This window comes from Ipomoea nil, unplaced genomic scaffold (assembly GCF_001879475.1).
Source record: "Ipomoea nil cultivar Tokyo-kokei standard unplaced genomic scaffold, Asagao_1.1 scaffold1848, whole genome shotgun sequence".
Taxonomy (NCBI): domain Eukaryota; kingdom Viridiplantae; phylum Streptophyta; class Magnoliopsida; order Solanales; family Convolvulaceae; genus Ipomoea; species Ipomoea nil.
This window is the reverse complement of record NW_017618276.1, coordinates 226,688-245,660: the sequence shown is the minus strand read 5'-3', so window position 1 is coordinate 245,660 and position 18,973 is coordinate 226,688. Positions and strand designations below refer to the sequence as shown.

General features: G+C 35.4%; 1 protein-coding gene across 1 annotated transcript; it reads left to right on the top strand.

Annotated features, from left to right (window-relative positions):
• Positions 1 to 10,357: 10,357 nt before the first annotated feature.
• On the top strand, positions 10,358 to 16,588 carry LOC109193272 (beta-amyrin 28-oxidase-like). Its single transcript, XM_019344120.1, has 4 exons — positions 10,358 to 10,865; positions 12,709 to 13,201; positions 13,492 to 13,679; positions 16,083 to 16,588. Exons 1-4 carry the CDS (start codon positions 10,416 to 10,418, stop codon positions 16,383 to 16,385), a joined length of 1,434 nt encoding a protein of 477 aa, XP_019199665.1. The 5' UTR covers positions 10,358 to 10,415; the 3' UTR covers positions 16,386 to 16,588.
• Positions 16,589 to 18,973: the final 2,385 nt, after the last annotated feature.

Here is an 18,973-nt window from a genome sequence, read left to right as displayed (position 1 = left end):
GTTTTATGTTTAATGTGCGTGAGTTTTGTGCTTAATGTGCGTGAGTCGTGTGCTTAAGGTGCTGAGTTTTATACTTAATGTGCCTGAGTGTGTACTTAATGTGAGTTGTTTTTAAAACTTAAGGTGCGTGTGTTTTTATGCTTAAAATGCGTGAGGTTTATGCTTAACATGCGTAAGAATTGTACTTAATATGCGTGAGGCTTGTGCTTAACATGCGTGAGATTGTGTTCTGAAGGTGTTTTTGTTTGTGTGCTTAATGTGCGTGTGTTGTGTACTTTAAGTGCGTCAGATTAATGCTTAATGTGCGTCCACCCGCACAACTGCACGAAAAACCTCAAATGCACCTGATCCCTTCCCCCCCTCCCCCCTCTCTCTCTCTCTCTCTATATATATATATATATATATATATATATATATATATATATATATATATATATATATATATATATATATATATATATATATATATATATTTATTTATGATCATATGAAAACACTTGCTTAGGTGAGAACGTGAGAACAAATCGTGTGCATCCATATAATATTTTTTATTGGTGATCTAGATTAGATTAAGTGTGTGCGAACGTGAATTAGATGTGTGCAAACGCACTTAATTCGCGTTTGCACACATTTAATCCGTGTTCGCACACACTTAATCTAATCTAGACCATTAAAAAATATTAGACGGATGCACACAATTTGTTCTCACGTTCTCACCTAAGCAAGTGTTCTCATTGGAACCCTCATATATATATATATATATATATATATATATATATATATATATATATATATATATATAATATTAAGTTCCAGTGCATTTAAATGTTTCCCGTGCGGTTGTGCGGTTTTAACGTGCTTCAGTTTTGTACTTCAAGTGCGTGAGTCTTGTGCTTAATGTGCGTGAGGTTTGTGCTTAATGTGCGTGGGTATGTGCTTAATGTGAGTTGTTGTTGAAACTTAAGTGAGTGAGTTTTGTGCTTAAGTGCATGAGTTTTGTACTTAAGTGCATGAGTTTTGTGCTTACGGTGCGTGAGTTTTGTGCTTAACATGCGTGAGTTTTTTGCTTAACGTGTGTGGGTTTATGCTTAATGTTAGTAGTTGTTGAAACTTAAAAGGTGTCTGAGTTCTGTGCGTGAGGCTTGTGCTTAACATGTGTGAGGCTGGTGATTTACATGAGTGAGTTTTGTACTTAATGTGCGCGGGTTTGTGTTCTAAAGGTGTTTTGTTTATGTGCTTAATGTGCGTGTGTTGTTTACTTAAAATGCGCCAGTTAATGCTTAATGTGCGTCCAACCGCACGGGAAGTCCCTCCCGCACCTGATGTGTGTGTGTGTGTGTGTGTGAGAGAGAGAGAGAGAGAGAGGGAATTAACTGTACCTTTATTGATGTAAACTATCATCTATATATAGTTGATTGTAGTATATTTGCAAACAAATAATACCTGGATTATCGGGTAATCGATCCACATGGAAGTGGTTTTATTAAGCACTAGTTACTAATTTATTCATTAAAGCTAATCCTAACGATAGACTTGGATGGTTGTATTAAATAAATAAAATAAAGCAGTGATTCAAGGTTTTGAAAACAAAATAGAGAGATTGAGATTCCTGAGATTCAAGTGTTTAATCTCATACTGCCTAACCTTATGTAATATTAAATCTGGGTTCATACGACTGTGAGAATGCAAGGTGGTATAGAGCTACTCTCGTAGTCACTAACACTGGTGAATTTCCACTCTCGTGGCTTAAACATCCAATAAAACAAGATCAAGCATCATAAATTCCTAACTACTACCATCACTCGATGTGCAACAATCAAGAATTAAACTCCCTAAATAAATTACCATTTCTCAAGGTGCAATAATTAGATGTAATTATGTGTGCTCTAAATTGTGCCCAACTCTCGTTGTGACACAAAGAAAGCGAACGAAGCAAGTAACTATAGCCACTAATTACAAGCAACAAACAATAAAATTACAATTGCAACACAGGTATTAAACCCAAATAATAATATATTAAAGAATCTGAGAGTTCAGGCACATAGGTTCATAAACACCTTTACCCAAGAATTTCTAATTGAATTTAGCCAAGCATGGCTAAATTATACATAGCAAATAATAATAAATGAAATACAAATTATCAAAAGAGTACAAGAATGAACCAGACAATTCTCTCAAATTTCCCTAGTCTTCTTCTTGATTCCCAAGATAACTTGTGACTCTTTATTTTCTCCACTTTCGTGTCTCCAAAGATCTCTGAATAATTTTAGGGTTAAGGAAGGTGACATTTTATAGTTGGAACCAAACCCGGAGAGAATAGGAATCCTCCTGGGGTTGAGGGAAGATGGACTTTTTATAGTGGGAGCCCAATAGGTGTAAAATAGGAAATTTCCGCAACTTAAATTCTCGCCCAGGATATAGATCCGATTTGCAGGCTTATTTTGACAATTTTACCCTCCGATTTGGACTTTGATGTTTTGATAAAAGTTGTATCCCTTCGAGTCTTCTTTCCAATAGCGCAAGAATCACCTGAATCAGACATTCATAGGCTGAGATATGGTCCAAAACCCAAATTGTCGCCAATATATGCGAAAACTTTTACTGATGAAACTTCACTAGAAATTTTCGACGCGTCGAGTTTGGTGCTGCATACCAGATTGTAGACCTTCGATTCTTCTTTCCAATGGCGCAAGAATCACCTAAATTGGACATTCCTAGCATGAGATATGATCAAAATACTAAGCTGTCGCCGAATTCAGCGGGAATTACAACTCTTTGGTCTTTTTCTCCACTTTTCCCTTGTTTGGTTCTTGTGATCAAATTCATTGAAAGTACCACCCTTTGGCTCTCTTTGAAGCATTTTAGCCACCTCCTTAGTTTCACATTGACTTTGTTTTGGCTACAAACTCGTCCTAGAATTTTCCTTGCTTTTGCACTTGACCAATAATGGTTTCAAAACACTAACAAATACCGTAAAACATTCAAAACAAGTGTGAACCATAATTAAATAATAAAACAAGAAATTATACCATTAAATACCAAAATTATGGACCCAAGCCTAACAAACATAATTAAATCAATACTAAAAATATGCACAATTAGGCTCACATCAACTCCCTCACACTTAAGCCTTTGCTTGTCCTCAAGCAAAAACATGAAATAAATCACAAGTTAAAACACACAAATTACTCCTACTATCTCTTGCACAACCGTTCATACCACCAACCAACTTCGCTACAAGACAACAAGTTTCAAGAATCAAATCGGTTTGGCACATAAGACCCATTCTCAAGCCAATAACCAAGCACCAAGAATTATTAAAGTATGTGAGGATCAAGTGTGCACAAATACTTAGTTGAGACAATGCAAAACACTGCTCATGAATGAGATCTCATAGGCTTGCCCTTCATACTCCCCTAGTTTAGATCTAAGAATGCATGCTAAGATCAAATAGGACTTTATTTAGCTTGTAATGGGGTTACGGGTGATGGCTAACAAAGAAGTGGTATGGAAAAATTAATCAAAAAGAGAGAATGTCACAATTATCTATCTTTTCAAAATTTGGAAGAGATGAGACAATCATAATTCAAGGAGCAAATTTCTTTTAAGAACAAAACAACTCTTTGGTAAAGTGGGGGTCCAAACTCAAAAAATTTCAATCTTTTTTTTCCATTCTTTTCTTTTATTTTCTTTGGATTTCTTTTGGATTCAGCAAGATAATTTAAATCCATTCATTCATGACCCCCACACTTGAACATTTGTGATATCAGGTGCTTTTTGGCAGAACTCTATAAAACTCTTTTTACAGAAATAATAAAGATAAAAGTTTCATTCTCTCAAAGGGTGGAAGTGAAACATTTGGCCAAGGTCTAAGGGTTATAATAACGAGGATAAATCAAAGAAAAACAATCACAATGAGCAGATAAATGCTTAGCACTTATTTAAACAAATGAGAGGTACAATGGGGACACAAAGGATAAAAACATATGTAAGGACAGGTTTAAAGGCTATGGCTAAACAAAATTGGCCTAAATCACTTCAAAACATGCAAAACTTAAACTTCACTTAGGGAGTAATGAGGCAAGTTCTAGCAAAACACCCATGACCGAAATCTCTCATAAGCCTTCACTAGCAATGCATAACACACAAGATCAAGAATTAATCCAATTATTGAGTGGTTAACAAATCTATTGTCAAGGGAATAGATCAATTATGTGTTACACCTCAAATCATCAATCACAAATTGAGATGCAGCAAGTACCACTAAAACAAACCACAAACCAACAAGAGAGAGTAATTGCAATTGCATGCTGAGACAAGTAACTTATTCACCAAAAATAGCATATGAGTCATCCAAGCAAAAGTAAAAATTTTAAAATTATCCCCAATTATTGACCCCTCTCCCACACTTAAAAATTTGCATCGTCCCTGATGCAAAACAAAAGAAAGGAGAACAAGAGAAAAGAGAAAGAAAAAAGAAAATAACCCGAACTAAAAAGCAATAAAACTAAAATAATACGAAACTAAAAAGCAATAAAACTAAGCTTGAAAGCAATAAAAGATAACATGGGGTGCCTCCCATGAAGCGCTAAATTTAACGTCGCTAGCTCGACATTACCTCTCAAGTACTAGCCATCAAAAGATCTGAAATTGAAAATCTCTCTCTTTCCATCAACTTTCTCTTCCAAATATTTCTTCAAGTGATATCCATCTATAAACTCGCTTAAGCTTGAATTCTTCATATCATCATGTAAGGAACCACATTCACCCAAGTCAAGAATTATGCTTCCATTCTCAACATCCTCTTGTTCAAAAAGTGATGAGAGTCTCGGGTCATCCACTTGAATCAACAAGAATTGGGAGTCATTAGATATATAAATAGGCAGTTGTGTGCCATCATTCTTAAGAACTCCAATGCCTCCCAAATTCAAAATTTCTTTAAAGTTCTCTCCAAGGGAAGTGTTCTCCATTGGTGAGACATCCCCATTCAAATCATGTGCTCCATCAAAAACTTCCTCATCTAATGGGCAACTATCCATGTGTTCATTGCTTGCATTACCTTGCAACTCTACACTTTCTTCTCAACTTGGTGCATCCATCTCAATGCATTCATCAATAACCTCATCATCATCGTTTTCAAGGTCCTCACCATCCTTCTTATTAACCTCATGACCTTCATTTGGCAAAAGCAGCTCTTCTAGAACCTCTCCATTAAATGAATCTTGAAGTGGCTCTTGAATTGTCAAAATATTTCCATTGAGCTATCTTGTTATCTACTTGAGCATTTTGCTCCGTTAATTTAGAGTACATTTGCCTAAACTCGTTCCCAAAAATTTGATAATTGGGATCCAAGATGAAGCAATTCTCCGCCTCATGAGGTCCTCCACATATGAAACACCATAAGGGTTGCGAAGTCGGTTATGTTCCTCCTTGATAAGTAGCTTGACTCATATTGGCACAAAATCCTTGAGTAGGTTGTTGAGTGTTAGGAACAAGTGTATAATAATTAGATTTTGATGATATCAAACTGTCTAGGATTGTAGACCCCTATTTTTCCTTTCGTGGATAGGTCTCTTGTGACAAACGAAAGTTACTGTAACTCAACGTTTGATTCACACCATGAGGTGTACGAATCTTACTCGAGCCTAGCATAATAGGTCTATATGAAGACTTGAAGACGAAAAGATGATCGAAAGATGCTTCCAGGTGAAAGATGGATTGAGCAAGTCTCAGACAGATCTCTTTTGACAAAAAGGATCTCTCGTCAAAGAGAAATGATGAAAGATAAAGTTAATCTTTCGATCATCATCTCTGAGTAAACAAGTCAAAGACAGACTTGTAAAAGAAAATATTCATTTAAGTGAAGCAATGAGAACGTTGTCTATGACTTAGATGGGCAAATCATTCGTACAAAAAGTGTCCTAGGAATGATCTTCACAAAAGACAAGAAGCATTAAAAGACTTGTACCATCTTGTCAGAGAACAAGAACAAAAGTTAAAACACTTTTGGCTCCAACGGCTACACAGTACAAGTGCATTAAATGCTTGATGTCCAATGGTTAATACACACTGGTTATTAAGTTTGAAATCTTCATCCCCCTCCAACGGATGGATTTTTCCACCTATAAATACCTCTCTTCACCATTGAAGAAGGTGCTGGTTATTTTCACTCTTGCTATCTAAAGAAAAGCTCTTAAAATAGTTCCATCTTCAAAAGCTTTTCATAACCACTGATCTTGTGAAGCTTTTCAAAGGCTCATCCATTTCCATACTTCACAACTCGAAGCAGTCTTGCATATTTTCAAGTGAAGATTCATCCAGATCTCAAGACAAGGCTTCAACCAGTTGGAGAAACACCAGATTATCCTTCCAACATCTCAACATAGGAAGAAGTTGATAGAGGCGAAGTAAACTTGAGGAGTTGAAAAATCTATCAAGTGGCTGTCCGGCTTAGTGATCAAGGAAGCCAGCTTGAAGTAGTTTGTACTAGGAGTGATAGTGCAAACCCTTTCACGAGTTGTGAAAGAAGAGTGGAGTAAGCTTCGTTAATAGCCGAACCACTATAAAAATCTCTCTCTCCATATCTGTTTACTTTCGTGCATTACATATCATATCGACCAAACGCTAAAACTTCATAACGAAAGTGTGCAAAGTGTATCTAAGACGAATCGTAATTTCTGCTGTGCATAGCTCCGAAATGAGTTACTTTGAAAAATCGATTAGAGTCTATGCAACACCCCCCCCCCCTCTAGACTCTCGTTTGACCCTACCGGGACCAACATTGAGGAACATGGTTGGTGGGGAGGATGTTGTGGAATATGTAGCAATTCTCCACAAAGTGATTCCCACCATAAAAGAGCACCATTAGGGTTGGGATATGGATGCATGAGATGAACTTTCTTGAAAATATCCCTGACTTGAGTTGGCAAAATTTGAGAAAGAGAATTATTGTTCCAATCCTCCATATTCATGATTCGTATTCCAACTCATCTCATAATCCAGAGAATGAGGGTAGCTAGAATGGTGGCATGGTTCCTTGGAATTCATATCCATCCATAAACTAAAAAAAAAATTGTTAATAAAGATAAAAAGCAAATAAATAAAATAAATAAATAAAAATAATGGATTAGACTCCTAGAATAAAACCTTCACTAATATTAACACTAAACGTCACTTCCTCGGCAACGGCGCCAATTTGATTGCAGTATATTTGCAAACAAATAATACCCGGAGTATCGGGTAATCGATCCACAAGAAGTGGTTGTATTACGCACTAGTTACTAATTTATTCATTAAAGATAATCCTAATGATAGACTTGGATGGTTGCATTAAATAAATAAAATAAAGCGGTGATTCAGGGTTTTAAAAACAAAATAGAGAGATTGAGATTCCTGGGATTCAATTGTTTAGTCCCCTAGTGCCTAACCTTATGTAATATTAAATCTGGGTTCATACGACTGTGAGAATGCAAGGTGGTATAGAGCTACTCTCGTAGTCACTAACGCTAGTGAATTTCCACTCTTGTGGCTTAAACACCCAATAAAACAAGATCAAGCATCATAAATTCCTAACTACTATCATCTCTCGATGTGCAATAATCAAGAATTAAACTCCATAAATAAATTACTCTTTCTCAAGGTGCAACAATTAGGTGCAATTATGTGTGCCCTAAATTATGTCCAACTCTCGTTGTGACACAAAGAAAGCAACCAAAGCAAGTAATTATGACCACTAATTACAAGCAACAAACAATAAAATCACAATTGCAACACAGATATTAAACCCAAATAATACTCCGTAGTATATTAAAGAATCTGAGAGCTTAGACACATAGGTTCATAAACACTTTTACCCAAGAATCTCTAATTGAATTTAGCCAAGCATGACTAAATTATACATAGCAAATAATAATAAATGAAATACAAATTATCAAAAGAGTACAAGAATGAACCAGACAATTTTCTCAAATTTCCCTAGTCTTCTTCTTGATTCCCAAGATAACTTGTGGCTCTTGATTTTCTCCACTTTCGTGTCTCCAAAGATCTCTGAATAATTTTAGGGTTGAGGAAGGTGAGACTTTATAGTTGGAACCAAACCCGGAGAGAATAGGAATCCTCCTAGGGTTGAGGGAAGATGGCTTTTTATAGTGGGAGCCCAATAAGGATAAAATAGGAAATTTCCGTAACTTAAATTCTCGCCCAGGACATAGGTCCGATTTGCAGGCTTATTTTGACCATTTTCCCGTCCGTTTTGGAGTTCTATGTCTTGATAAGAGTTGTATCTCTTCGAGTCGTCTTTCCAATGGCGCAAGAATGACCTGAATCGGACATTCCTAGGCTAAGATATGGTCTAAAAACCGAACTGTCGCCAATCTTTGCAAAAACTTTTACTGATGAAACTTCACTGGAAATTTTTGATACGTCGAGTCTGGACCTTGACGCGTCGAGTTTTGCGCTGCATACCAGATTGTATCCCTTCGAGCCTTCTTTCCCATGGTGCAAGAATCACCTAATAATTTAGCCATGCTTGGCTAGCATGAGATATGATCAAAATACTAAGCTGCCGCCGAATTAAGCGGGAATTACAACTCTTTGGTTTTTTTCTCCACTTTTCCCTTGTTTGGTTCTTGTGATCAAATCCATTAGAAGTACCACCATTTGTCTCTCTTTAGAGCATTTTAGCCACCTCCTTAGCTTCACCTTGACTTTGTTTTGGCTACAAACTCGTCTTAGAATTTTCCTTGCTTTTGCACTTGCCCTATAATGGTTCCAAAACACTAACAAACATCGTAAAACATTCAAAACAAGTGTGAACCATAATTAAATAATAAAAACAATGAATTATGCAATTAAATACCAAAATTATGGACCCAAGCCTAACAAATATAATTAAATCAATACTAAAAATATGCACAATTAGGCTCACATCAATAGTACATACAAGAGAGTAAATAGCAAGGAGTTGTAACCACTATTCAAACATAACTAGTCTAAAATAACATAAATAGAACAAATAATAACTGAATATCATTCTAGCCACATATAGGCTTAACACGCCCCCGCAAGGTGCAGGATCCGTCGGAGACTCCAATCTTAGACCGAAGCTGAAGAAAAAGGCGACGACCCAGTGACTTGGTGAGAAGATCAACCAATTGAGCCGAAGACTAAACGTGCTGGACTACCAGCGTACCATTTGCAACCATATCCCGAACAAAGAAGCAATCCAAGACTAGATGCCTCATTCGTGAGTGAAACACGGGATTCTTACAAACGTACGTAGCGCTCAAGTTGACAACTAAGTATGCAAACATTGACAACTAAAAGTGTGCAAACATTTACCATTACATCTAAAAACATGGTCTCCTAACTATACAAACATTGACTATTAAATGTGCAAACATTTATCATTAATTGTGCAAACTATTGAGGATTTGTTTGTGCATTATTTTAGACTTATATAATTTGTTTTATCCTGCTGCATACAAAATAAGCACATTTTTATACACATCAACGTGCATTTTTAACAAATTTACTGAAAAGTAAGGTCAAGATGCTAGCGACAACAGTTGTTGAAATCTCAAAAATGGTCTAAGTGCCTCACCAATTTTTACTTACAAATTTTGAAGGTAAACAATTTTTTCTAGACCACAAAATGAAAATGTCCTATAAATACTTGCTACATAATGAAGTATAATTGATGCAGTAAAATTTGGGAGTCCTAGTATAACTCATTTCACCCTTTTCCCTATTATTGTGGTTTCTGAGGACTTACACTAACATTATCCTTGCAAATCTCTCTCACTCTCAAAAATGGATCTCACTTCCACATCATCTCATTTGCAAATTATCTACTATTTACACTACATTCTTACAAATTCATCTCACTCCCAAAAATGGGTCCCACATTCATATTATATTATAAATATAATAATAAAATAGTAATAAAAGAAAAAAAAAGTCAACTGCTCGGAGCAAATGTTGCCACTGCTAAAAATTATGAAATTTCTGACCACCTGAAAGTGATCTTAAATTAAGTCGAAAGCAAAAAGTGGTCGGAAATAACAACAAAAATTTTTTCAGATACCAAAAGTGAACTTTTGACTTGATTTAAGATCACTTTCAAGTAGTCAAAAATTCCATAATTTTCACCAAGCAATTGGCTTGCAAAATGCTTTTGCCAAGCAAAAACTGCCAAAAGACTGACTTGCAAAATTAGCATTAAAACAAAAGAAAATTAATATCATATTCCATGTCATCTTCCACCTCACTTTATCAATACCATATTTGCAGGGTAACTTCAGCCTTATAAATAGGCTCCTAAAGAGGCAAAAAGAGTACACTGAGAACCATTCTCTTCGTCTTCTTCGTATATCTATCTCACTATCTGTGATTGATTGAAGAAGACAACTGAAAATATGGATACTTTTCTCCTTTACTCACTTTTCTTTTCAGTCCTTTACGTGTCCCTTTCCATCATTTACTTCATCACTAAGGCCAATACCTCAAAACCCAACCTCCCGCCAGGCTCCACCGGCTGGCCGGTGATCGGAGAAAGCATTGACCTGATGGTGCCGGATAAATACATATCCGACAGGATGAAGAAGTATTCGTCGGAGGTTTTCAAGACCTCGATACTTGGGGAGAAAGTGGCGGTGTTCTGCGGCGCCGCCGGGAACAAGTTCTTGTTCACCAACGAGAACACCCTCCTGACTACGTGGTGGCCGCAGTCGGTGATAAAGCCGCTGATGTTCCCCACCCAAAACACCCTCCGAAAGATCTCGACTCTCAACCGGAACAACATCCACGAGATTTTCAAACCGGAGAATCTCAAACACTACATCCCCACCATAGATTCCATGGCCAAGGTATAACATTTTAATTTGCAATTAGTATTAATATATTGTTGATGTTTAATGTGTATTTTAGCTGAATGTATAACTATAACCTTTGGCAGAAATGTTGGATTAAGTGCTGCAATAGCAATTTTAAGGGAAAGCAACCTCACTAGGATACCCTAAGTATAGATTTTGCAACACAAAATCTTATTAATTGGTGTGATCCATCATTCCTCTTCTTGCCACATCCACTAGAAATGAATTCTTGATTTGATGTAGACATGTAGTCCCCTAATGTGCTTTACTACAATTTTAGTACTTTGGCACAATGCATCTTTCAAAAACAGAATCAAATCCTTATTTTTCAAAAAGACCATGATAATAGACATAGTTTCTCATCTGTATTAAATATATACTATAAATTAGGTGCACCGTTTCATCAATGCCCCGTGGGTGATTCTAATTAATTAACCAAAGTTCATGTTAAATTTTATATTGTAGTTTTTTAATATACTCTAACATATTCATAATATATGTTTAACAATTATGTCAATTTTTATTTGGATGGGGTTCGAACCTAAGACGACGATCATTCTTATGAAAATCAATGGGTAAGTTAAGAATATAAATAGTTAACAGAATACTCCGTTACTAAAGTTTACACTAACGGAATACACGAGTATTTAGGAAAAAGTAAATGATATGGTAGAGGGCAAAATAGGAAAAATATTATAAAAAAAAAAAAGAAAAAAAAGAAAAAGAGAAAATGGTTAAATAGACTGTTGAACTTTCTTCAAAATGGCAATTAGGCCTTTGAACTTTACAAAAGTGCAATTACACACTCGAACTTGTGAAAATGAGTCAAATAAGTCTAATTTACCGGTAACCAACAGGTTACCGGTAAATTATTGATGTTCGTCGTAGTTGACCGTCACTAATTACTATTCACCGCCGTTCAAAACAAAAAAAAAAAAAAAAAAAAATTCCGGTGACCATTTCTATCGGAGAAGATGACCGGACTGGTCGTCTTCTCCACTGGAGAAGATGACCGGATTGGTCTTCTTCTCCAACCACTGGAGAAGATGACCAGATCTGGCCGTCTTCTCCAGTGGAGAAGGCGACCAAATTTGGTCGCCTTCTCTATTGGAGAGGGCGACCAGACCTCTTTGGTAGCCCTCTACGTTGGGGAAGACGACCATATCTGGTCGTCTTCTCGATTGGAGAGGACGACCAGAGGTCACAATCTCCAAAGGAGGAGACGATCATATCTGGTTTCCTTCTCCACCGGAGGTCTTCTTCTCCGGTTAAGACCATCTGATTTTTTTTAAAAAAAAATTGTGCCAGTCGGAATGTTGTCGGAATCTTGAATGACTGGTTATTCCAGGTGAATAACCGGTTACTGGGGTTATATGCCTCAAAATGACAAGTTCGAGCGTGTGATTGCACTTCTGTAAAGTTCAATGGCCTAATTGTCTTTTTGAAGAAAGTTTAAGGGTCTATTTGACCATTTTCTTTTAAAAAAAAATATTAAAATAAAAATAATATGAACCATTAATTTCAACCAACAATTACACAAATATTTTTTAGCTCCGGTTAAGGGCCTAACTTTATTGGCTCTTATTATATTTGTAGATTTGTAGACTATAATTGGTATGAGGGTTCTTAATTTTCTCGAGATTAGTAGAGTTATCTTTTTTTTTTTTTTTTTAAATAGTTAGACCTCGAGAAATTTTGAGTAAGTCAACTATAGTAAGCACCTTAAAATTTGTATGCAACTAATTTCTATTCACACCAGATCAACGTAATTAAAGGGACTTCTCTGAAAGTCGGTAGACACTCATGCTAACTAAAATGGTTTATGTGCTTACACAAGGAACATATCGCCGAGGAGTGGGCCCCATTCAGAGAAGTCAAGGTTTATGCTCTCTCCAAATGTTACACCTTCACGCTGGCGTGTAAGCTGTTCTTGAGCATTGAGGGCCGCGACGAGGTTAAAAGGCTATTAGACCCAATAATCATCGTTAGCTCCGGCATGTTCAGCTTGCCGCTCAACTTCCCCGGCACTGCCTACAATCGCGCCATGAAAGGCGGTAGCATGGTGCGCCGTCAGCTCCTGGAGGTGATTAAGGAGAGGAAGGCAGAGGCCATGATGAGTAGTTCAGGTAAGGTGGAGAACGAGGGGCGAGACGTGTTGGGTCGCCTCCTTAACCTCACCGATGAGGAGGGACAACACTTGAACGAGTTCGAGATTTACCATTATATTATCGGAATTCTCCTTCCCACCTACCATTCTATCAGTGCCGCCATAACCTTTGTATTGAAGTTTCTTGCTGAACTTCCCCATATTTATCAACAAGTCTACAAAGGTAAATAAATAACATCTTTTGTGATATTTTAAAAAATTAAAATGTACTCCGTAATACTTTTCTATGATTATATTCCTAGCAAATATTACATTTTAATTGTATTTATATTTTGATTCATGATATTCTATTTTCTTGTTTTGAGACAATTGTAGCAAATTACCTCCTTACCGCGTACTTGGCGTTCAAATAATCATCTATAATTTTTACAAATCATAGTTAAGTAGGTGATCGAAATATCATTTTTGCATATGAAGATTACGAGTTTGATCTTTGCTAATATTTTTCTGCAGAACAAATTGAAATTGCCAAGTCGAAGGGACCAAATGAGAGATTGAGTTGGGAAGACGTTCAAAAGATGAAATATTCATGGAATGTAGTATGTGAAGCACTAAGGCTATTCCCACCAGGACAAGGTGGCTTTAGAGAGACTGTCAGTGAGTTTACCTACGCTGGATTTACTATTCCAAAAGGATGGAAGGTTAGTCATCAACATCATAGATTATAGATATGCCACATATATATAATCAGATAAATTTAAAAAAAAATGCGGTGACATTTACATTATGCTATGTTTTTGGGTCAAAATTTTCCAAATAAAATAGACCCTGAGGTCACATCAAGATGATTTAACTCTCGCACGTACCATGAATGTAAAAAAAAAAAAAAAAAAAAAAAAAAAAAAAGAAAAAAGATTTTTGTTGCCATCACTACTTGCAGGCTCGTTGGGCCGCCATCCCTTTGTGCGGGCCCAACTAAGATCTTTCACCGCCTTCCCCCCGTGCAAACTTGTTGGGTTGCCTTCCCTTCATGCAGGCCGAATTAGGATTTTTTCACCGCCTTCCCTCCGTGTGGGCCCAACGAGGATTTTTACCGCCTTCCCAACATGCGAACCTGTTGGGTTGCCTTCCCTCCATGCAGGCCCAACTAGGATTTTTCACTACATTCCCTACATGCGAACCTGTTGGGCTGTCTTTCCTCCACGCAGGCCCAACTAAGATTTTTCATAGTAATTTATACCATGGACAAGAGTCCACATAGCATTATAGACCCTAGATTGAAACGACAAGGTACAAAATGCATATTCTTAAGGCATAGAATTTCATACACAAAACACAAAAAATCACAACACAAGACACATATATGGACCTTGGATTGAAACGACGAGATATAAAATTCAAACTCGTAGGATACAGAATTTCATACACAAAACGCAAAAATTCACAACACAAGACACATACACATGTTATATACTTCGTATTTACATATTTTTCAAATATGATTTAGGTACATAATTTTTGTTCATAGGGACATAATTTCACAACACAAGACACAAAAATTCATTACATACATAATCACTAATTTGTTCCAAGTACATAACTCATACTCTTAAGGTACAAAATTTCATAACGTATGACACAAAAAAATCATAACACAAAACACATACACATGAATCATAGTCCATAGTGCAGTGTGAACCCTGGTCCATAGTACAAGGATTGATTTTTAGCCGCCTACCCTACATGCGGACCTGTTGGGCTGTCTTCCCTCCATGCAGGCCCAATTAGGATTTTCACCGCCTTTTCAACTTGACGGCCGATAAACTTCCTTTTCGTAGTGTTCATCAAAGACGGAGCCAATGTAGGTTTTGTTAGGACCATGTTCATCATAAACCGAGTATGGAAGTACAAAACGGGATAGGAAAATAATAGTTTTATTGCTCGGGGCTCTAGGCCCAAAAAGGTATGTACAAATCCCGAGATATTGGCCCAAACGGCCCAAATAATATATATATATATATATATATATATATATATATATATATATATATATATATATATATATATATATATATACACACACACCCCGTATAGTACTATACACTTTGTAACAACTAAATGTGCATTCCTAGATAACTTTTAAAAACTCAATTAAAAAAAAAACTAAAATTTAAATCTAAATGGTTAATGTCAAACCCTGAGCAATAAAAAGTGAACCCCTAAATCAAATAAAATTAAAAAACTCAATCATAAACTCTAAAATCCAAACGTAAGTGCAATGCACTTTTGCAAGTAGAATTTTTTAATACTAAACATGCACTTTGTTCAAACATACACTTTGTAACAACTAAATGTGCATTCCTGAAAAATTTTAAAAAGTGCATTGTACAATGTTCTATATTGCATAGTAAATATGGTGATAATTATGAAAATATCATCATATTTTTTTAAAAAAAATTTGATCTGATCCGTTTGATTTTTCCATATTTAGTTCTTTATTTTTTTTAAGAACTTTTTTTCATTTGATCCAATATTATATATATATATATATATATACACACACACACACACACACACACAATCCTTTTTCTTAGACTCCGCCTAGATGCTAGGCGAGCCTCTAACGCCCGACAAGCGCTTAGCGTATTTTGCAACATTGCAAATTAGCTGTGCATAGCCATGCTTGACCATGGCGCTAATCTATTTATTTATTTTTATTTTTTTTTAAATTTTCGACAACACAATTGTCAAAAATTGTTTGCTATCACTAGTTGTCTTGGTTAGTATATTCGTCCAAATTTTTTAGCCTCTTATCGTTACTGGTGCAGTGATTGGTGTTATAGGCACACTTTTGATTGATGGTAAAAAATAATAGCAATGGAATATTTTTTTTCATTAGATCCCTAATATGGTCAGACGATATGCCACTTTTGATATTAAAAAAAAAAAAACATTGTTTCTGATAAGTTTTCGTGATAAACTGAAATTTTTTAACCATGGGTTAATGTGCCATTATACCATATTACCAATAATTAATTTTCTACCACTTGACTTCAAAAATAAGTCTAAACTTATAACTTTTTTTTTGAATGACATTTGTACAGACGTTTTGGAATGTGTATTCAACACACAAGAATCCCAAATATTTCACAGAACCAGAGAAGTTTGATCCGTCAAGGTTCGAAGGAAGTGGACCGGCACCCTTTACCTTTGTGCCATTTGGCAGCGGGCCGAGAATGTGTCCCGGAAAAGAGTATGCCCGACTGGAAATACTTGTGTTCATGCACAACGTTGTCACCAATTTCAAAATGGAGAAACTGATGCCGGATGAGAAGATAGTATATAATAATGCAGCGCCGAGTCCGGTAAATGGCCTTCCTGTCAGACTTACACCCCATCAGAAATAACTTTTTATTGCACTGCAACATATATCTAATATCTAAATCTGTAATCTAAAATTTAATAAGAGTCAATGATGTTAGTGCTTAATTGAAATAAAATTGTGTTCGTGGTATAAATTGTATTAAGTGTTTATCCTGTTATTTGTATTTGACAATAATAATGTTACCCAAAACATATTTGGAAAGAAGTTTGTATTGTTTAGTTCTGAGTACTAAATGAGTATATATACAATGGCTCCAATGATGCTCAATGTAATAATATCAGACATCCGTTACACTTGATCTTTTGGCTCAGTTCTCTATTTCGAATTTGAGACCAATTATCCTATCACCAGCTCTCTTACTCCCAAACGAGTAAGGTACCGTACCTGAGTCGGCCAGGGAGTAATAATAGTTGTAGATTTCTAAATTATTTTTGCAATCCAATGGTTTTTTTTTTTTTTTTTTTGAATTTATTCTCCTAATATTTCCTTCCATTTTTATGTATCATCCTCCCTTTAAAATTCTAAAGACCATTAATTTTAGTGATTGCACCTTTGACCAATTCAAACGAAAAAAAAAAAAACAACTTAACCTAGATTTTTTTTTTATTAAATGCAAGAAAATGATTTTCAAAGTTTCTTATTTGTAATTTTTTATGCTCAATTTTGAATGCCATTTATATAATCTGAGTAATTAATTGATCAAAGTTTATGTTACATTTTATATTGTATTTTTTTAATATATTCTAACCTATTGATAGTATATGTTCAATAATTATGTCAACTCTGATTGGGGAATATTTGATTACTAAAAGTTTACACCGACGGAATGCATATGTATTTAGGAAAAGTAAATAATATTAGAGGGTAAAGTTAAAAAAAATAATTTAAAAAAAATACTAAAATCAAAATAATATGTACTATTCATTTCAACAAACAATTGAATCAATATTTTTTTAATTTCTCGTCATAGGCCTAACTTCATTAGCTTTTATTAGATGTATAATAGATAGTAGATGGAATAACAATTCCAATCTCTCAATTGTTGAAGTTAGCATTATTGACTTTCCAATTGTTTGTAAGGCGACATCAACATGGATAGTTAAAGTTTGTCACTTTTAAATTACATGTGCAAGCTATTAGTCAACATAAAGTTAAAATTGTAATTTGCAATTCTAAATCGTTAATTGGTCAAGCACCCAGAACTATCAAAATTGACACATTGTGAAATGAGGGATCAAAACCATTAATTACCTCGTAAAATTGAAATGTCAAGAATCCAAAAGTCAATCGAGATTGAAATCGTTAGTTTGTATAAATGTATAATAAAATATGTTAATACTTGGAAGAGAATTAAGAAATCAAGCTAGAATAACATCATATTGGAGATCGACATTGACGAAAATAAAGAAAAATTGCCAAATTGACTTGGTACTTGGTAGGATGTTTGGAAATAGCCAAATGGGTGATTTTTTAAAAATTTGGACGTGTTCTTATTAGAGTACCGGCCTTTAGTCTTGGAAAGCCATTAATGCTAGAAGGTGATATCGTAGAAGTCAAATGAATATCCTGGAAAAACTGAAGGACATCAATTTCTACTTAGACATAATCTCTGTTCATCTCTTTAAGAAAATTGAGAACCTCCCTAACCCCCTAGCTTTAGTCTCCTTAGACTGGAACACACCCTCCCAATGTAAGGTTCTAATAGCAATGAAACGTCTATTGTCCCGTTACAATTAAGACTAATCTATAGATTTTAAAAACACATTATCAAGTTCAAAAAAAAAAAAAATAAAAGACTATATATATAAAATATTTAAAAAAAAAAAAATTAGACCCTCAAAATTTGTGACCCTATGCCATTGCCTTGGCAGCACATGACCAGAACTGACCTTGCGGAATTGGATTAAGTACGGAATATAATAGGAATAATATTCTAGTATTTGGTTCAATAGGGGAATAAATTGTAAATTGACTTGGTGATGTTTGGAAATAGCCAAAAGGGTGACTTTTAAAATTTTGACGTGGTTTAGATTAGCCTTTTGTCTTGGTCGTCTTAGTGACTTCATCTTTTATTTATATATAGTAGCTGAAAACAGAAAATTAAACCAAGTTACAGATCACATCCAATTCAACACAAACCATAATTCAATGTATAGCAGAAGATGAAGATGAGGTTCCTAGTACTACTTGTGCTGTCAGCAATACTGGTTTTCGCTCCTTCCACCACCACATCAAAAACTAATTATCCCATAGCCAAACCCAACTGCGATGACCATTGTGGGAACATAAGCCTCCCGTTTCCCTTTGGTTTGAAAGAAGATTGTGAGAATAAACCAGGCGGGTTTTCATACCATTGCAAGGAAGGTTACCAGGAAGATGGGGAAGGTGGTTGCCAATTACCTAGTAAACATAAAAAAAAAATGTGAACGTGATTGTTTTGGGTGTTGCTTTAGGCATATAATGTTGTTGATCACTAGTTTTTGACTATACTTGGGATATCGACGGAGGAAATCAGTACAGATAAGAGAAATTCTTTAGGGAAAATGGAGGATTCATTCTGCAACAAAGGATTGTTCAAGGTGGTATATATTCTGGCACGACAAGAATTTT

Excerpts from the sequence above, each read along its gene's own strand:
- LOC109193272 (XM_019344120.1), top strand. The coding sequence starts at position 10,416 with ATGGATACTTTTCTCCTTTACTCACTTTTCTTTTCAGTCCTTTACGTG. Across the intron at positions 13,202-13,491 it reads TTATCAACAAGTCTACAAAG|AACAAATTGAAATTGCCAAG; the intron begins GTAAATAAATAA and ends ATTTTTCTGCAG. Across the intron at positions 13,680-16,082 it reads CTATTCCAAAAGGATGGAAG|ACGTTTTGGAATGTGTATTC; the intron begins GTTAGTCATCAA and ends ACATTTGTACAG.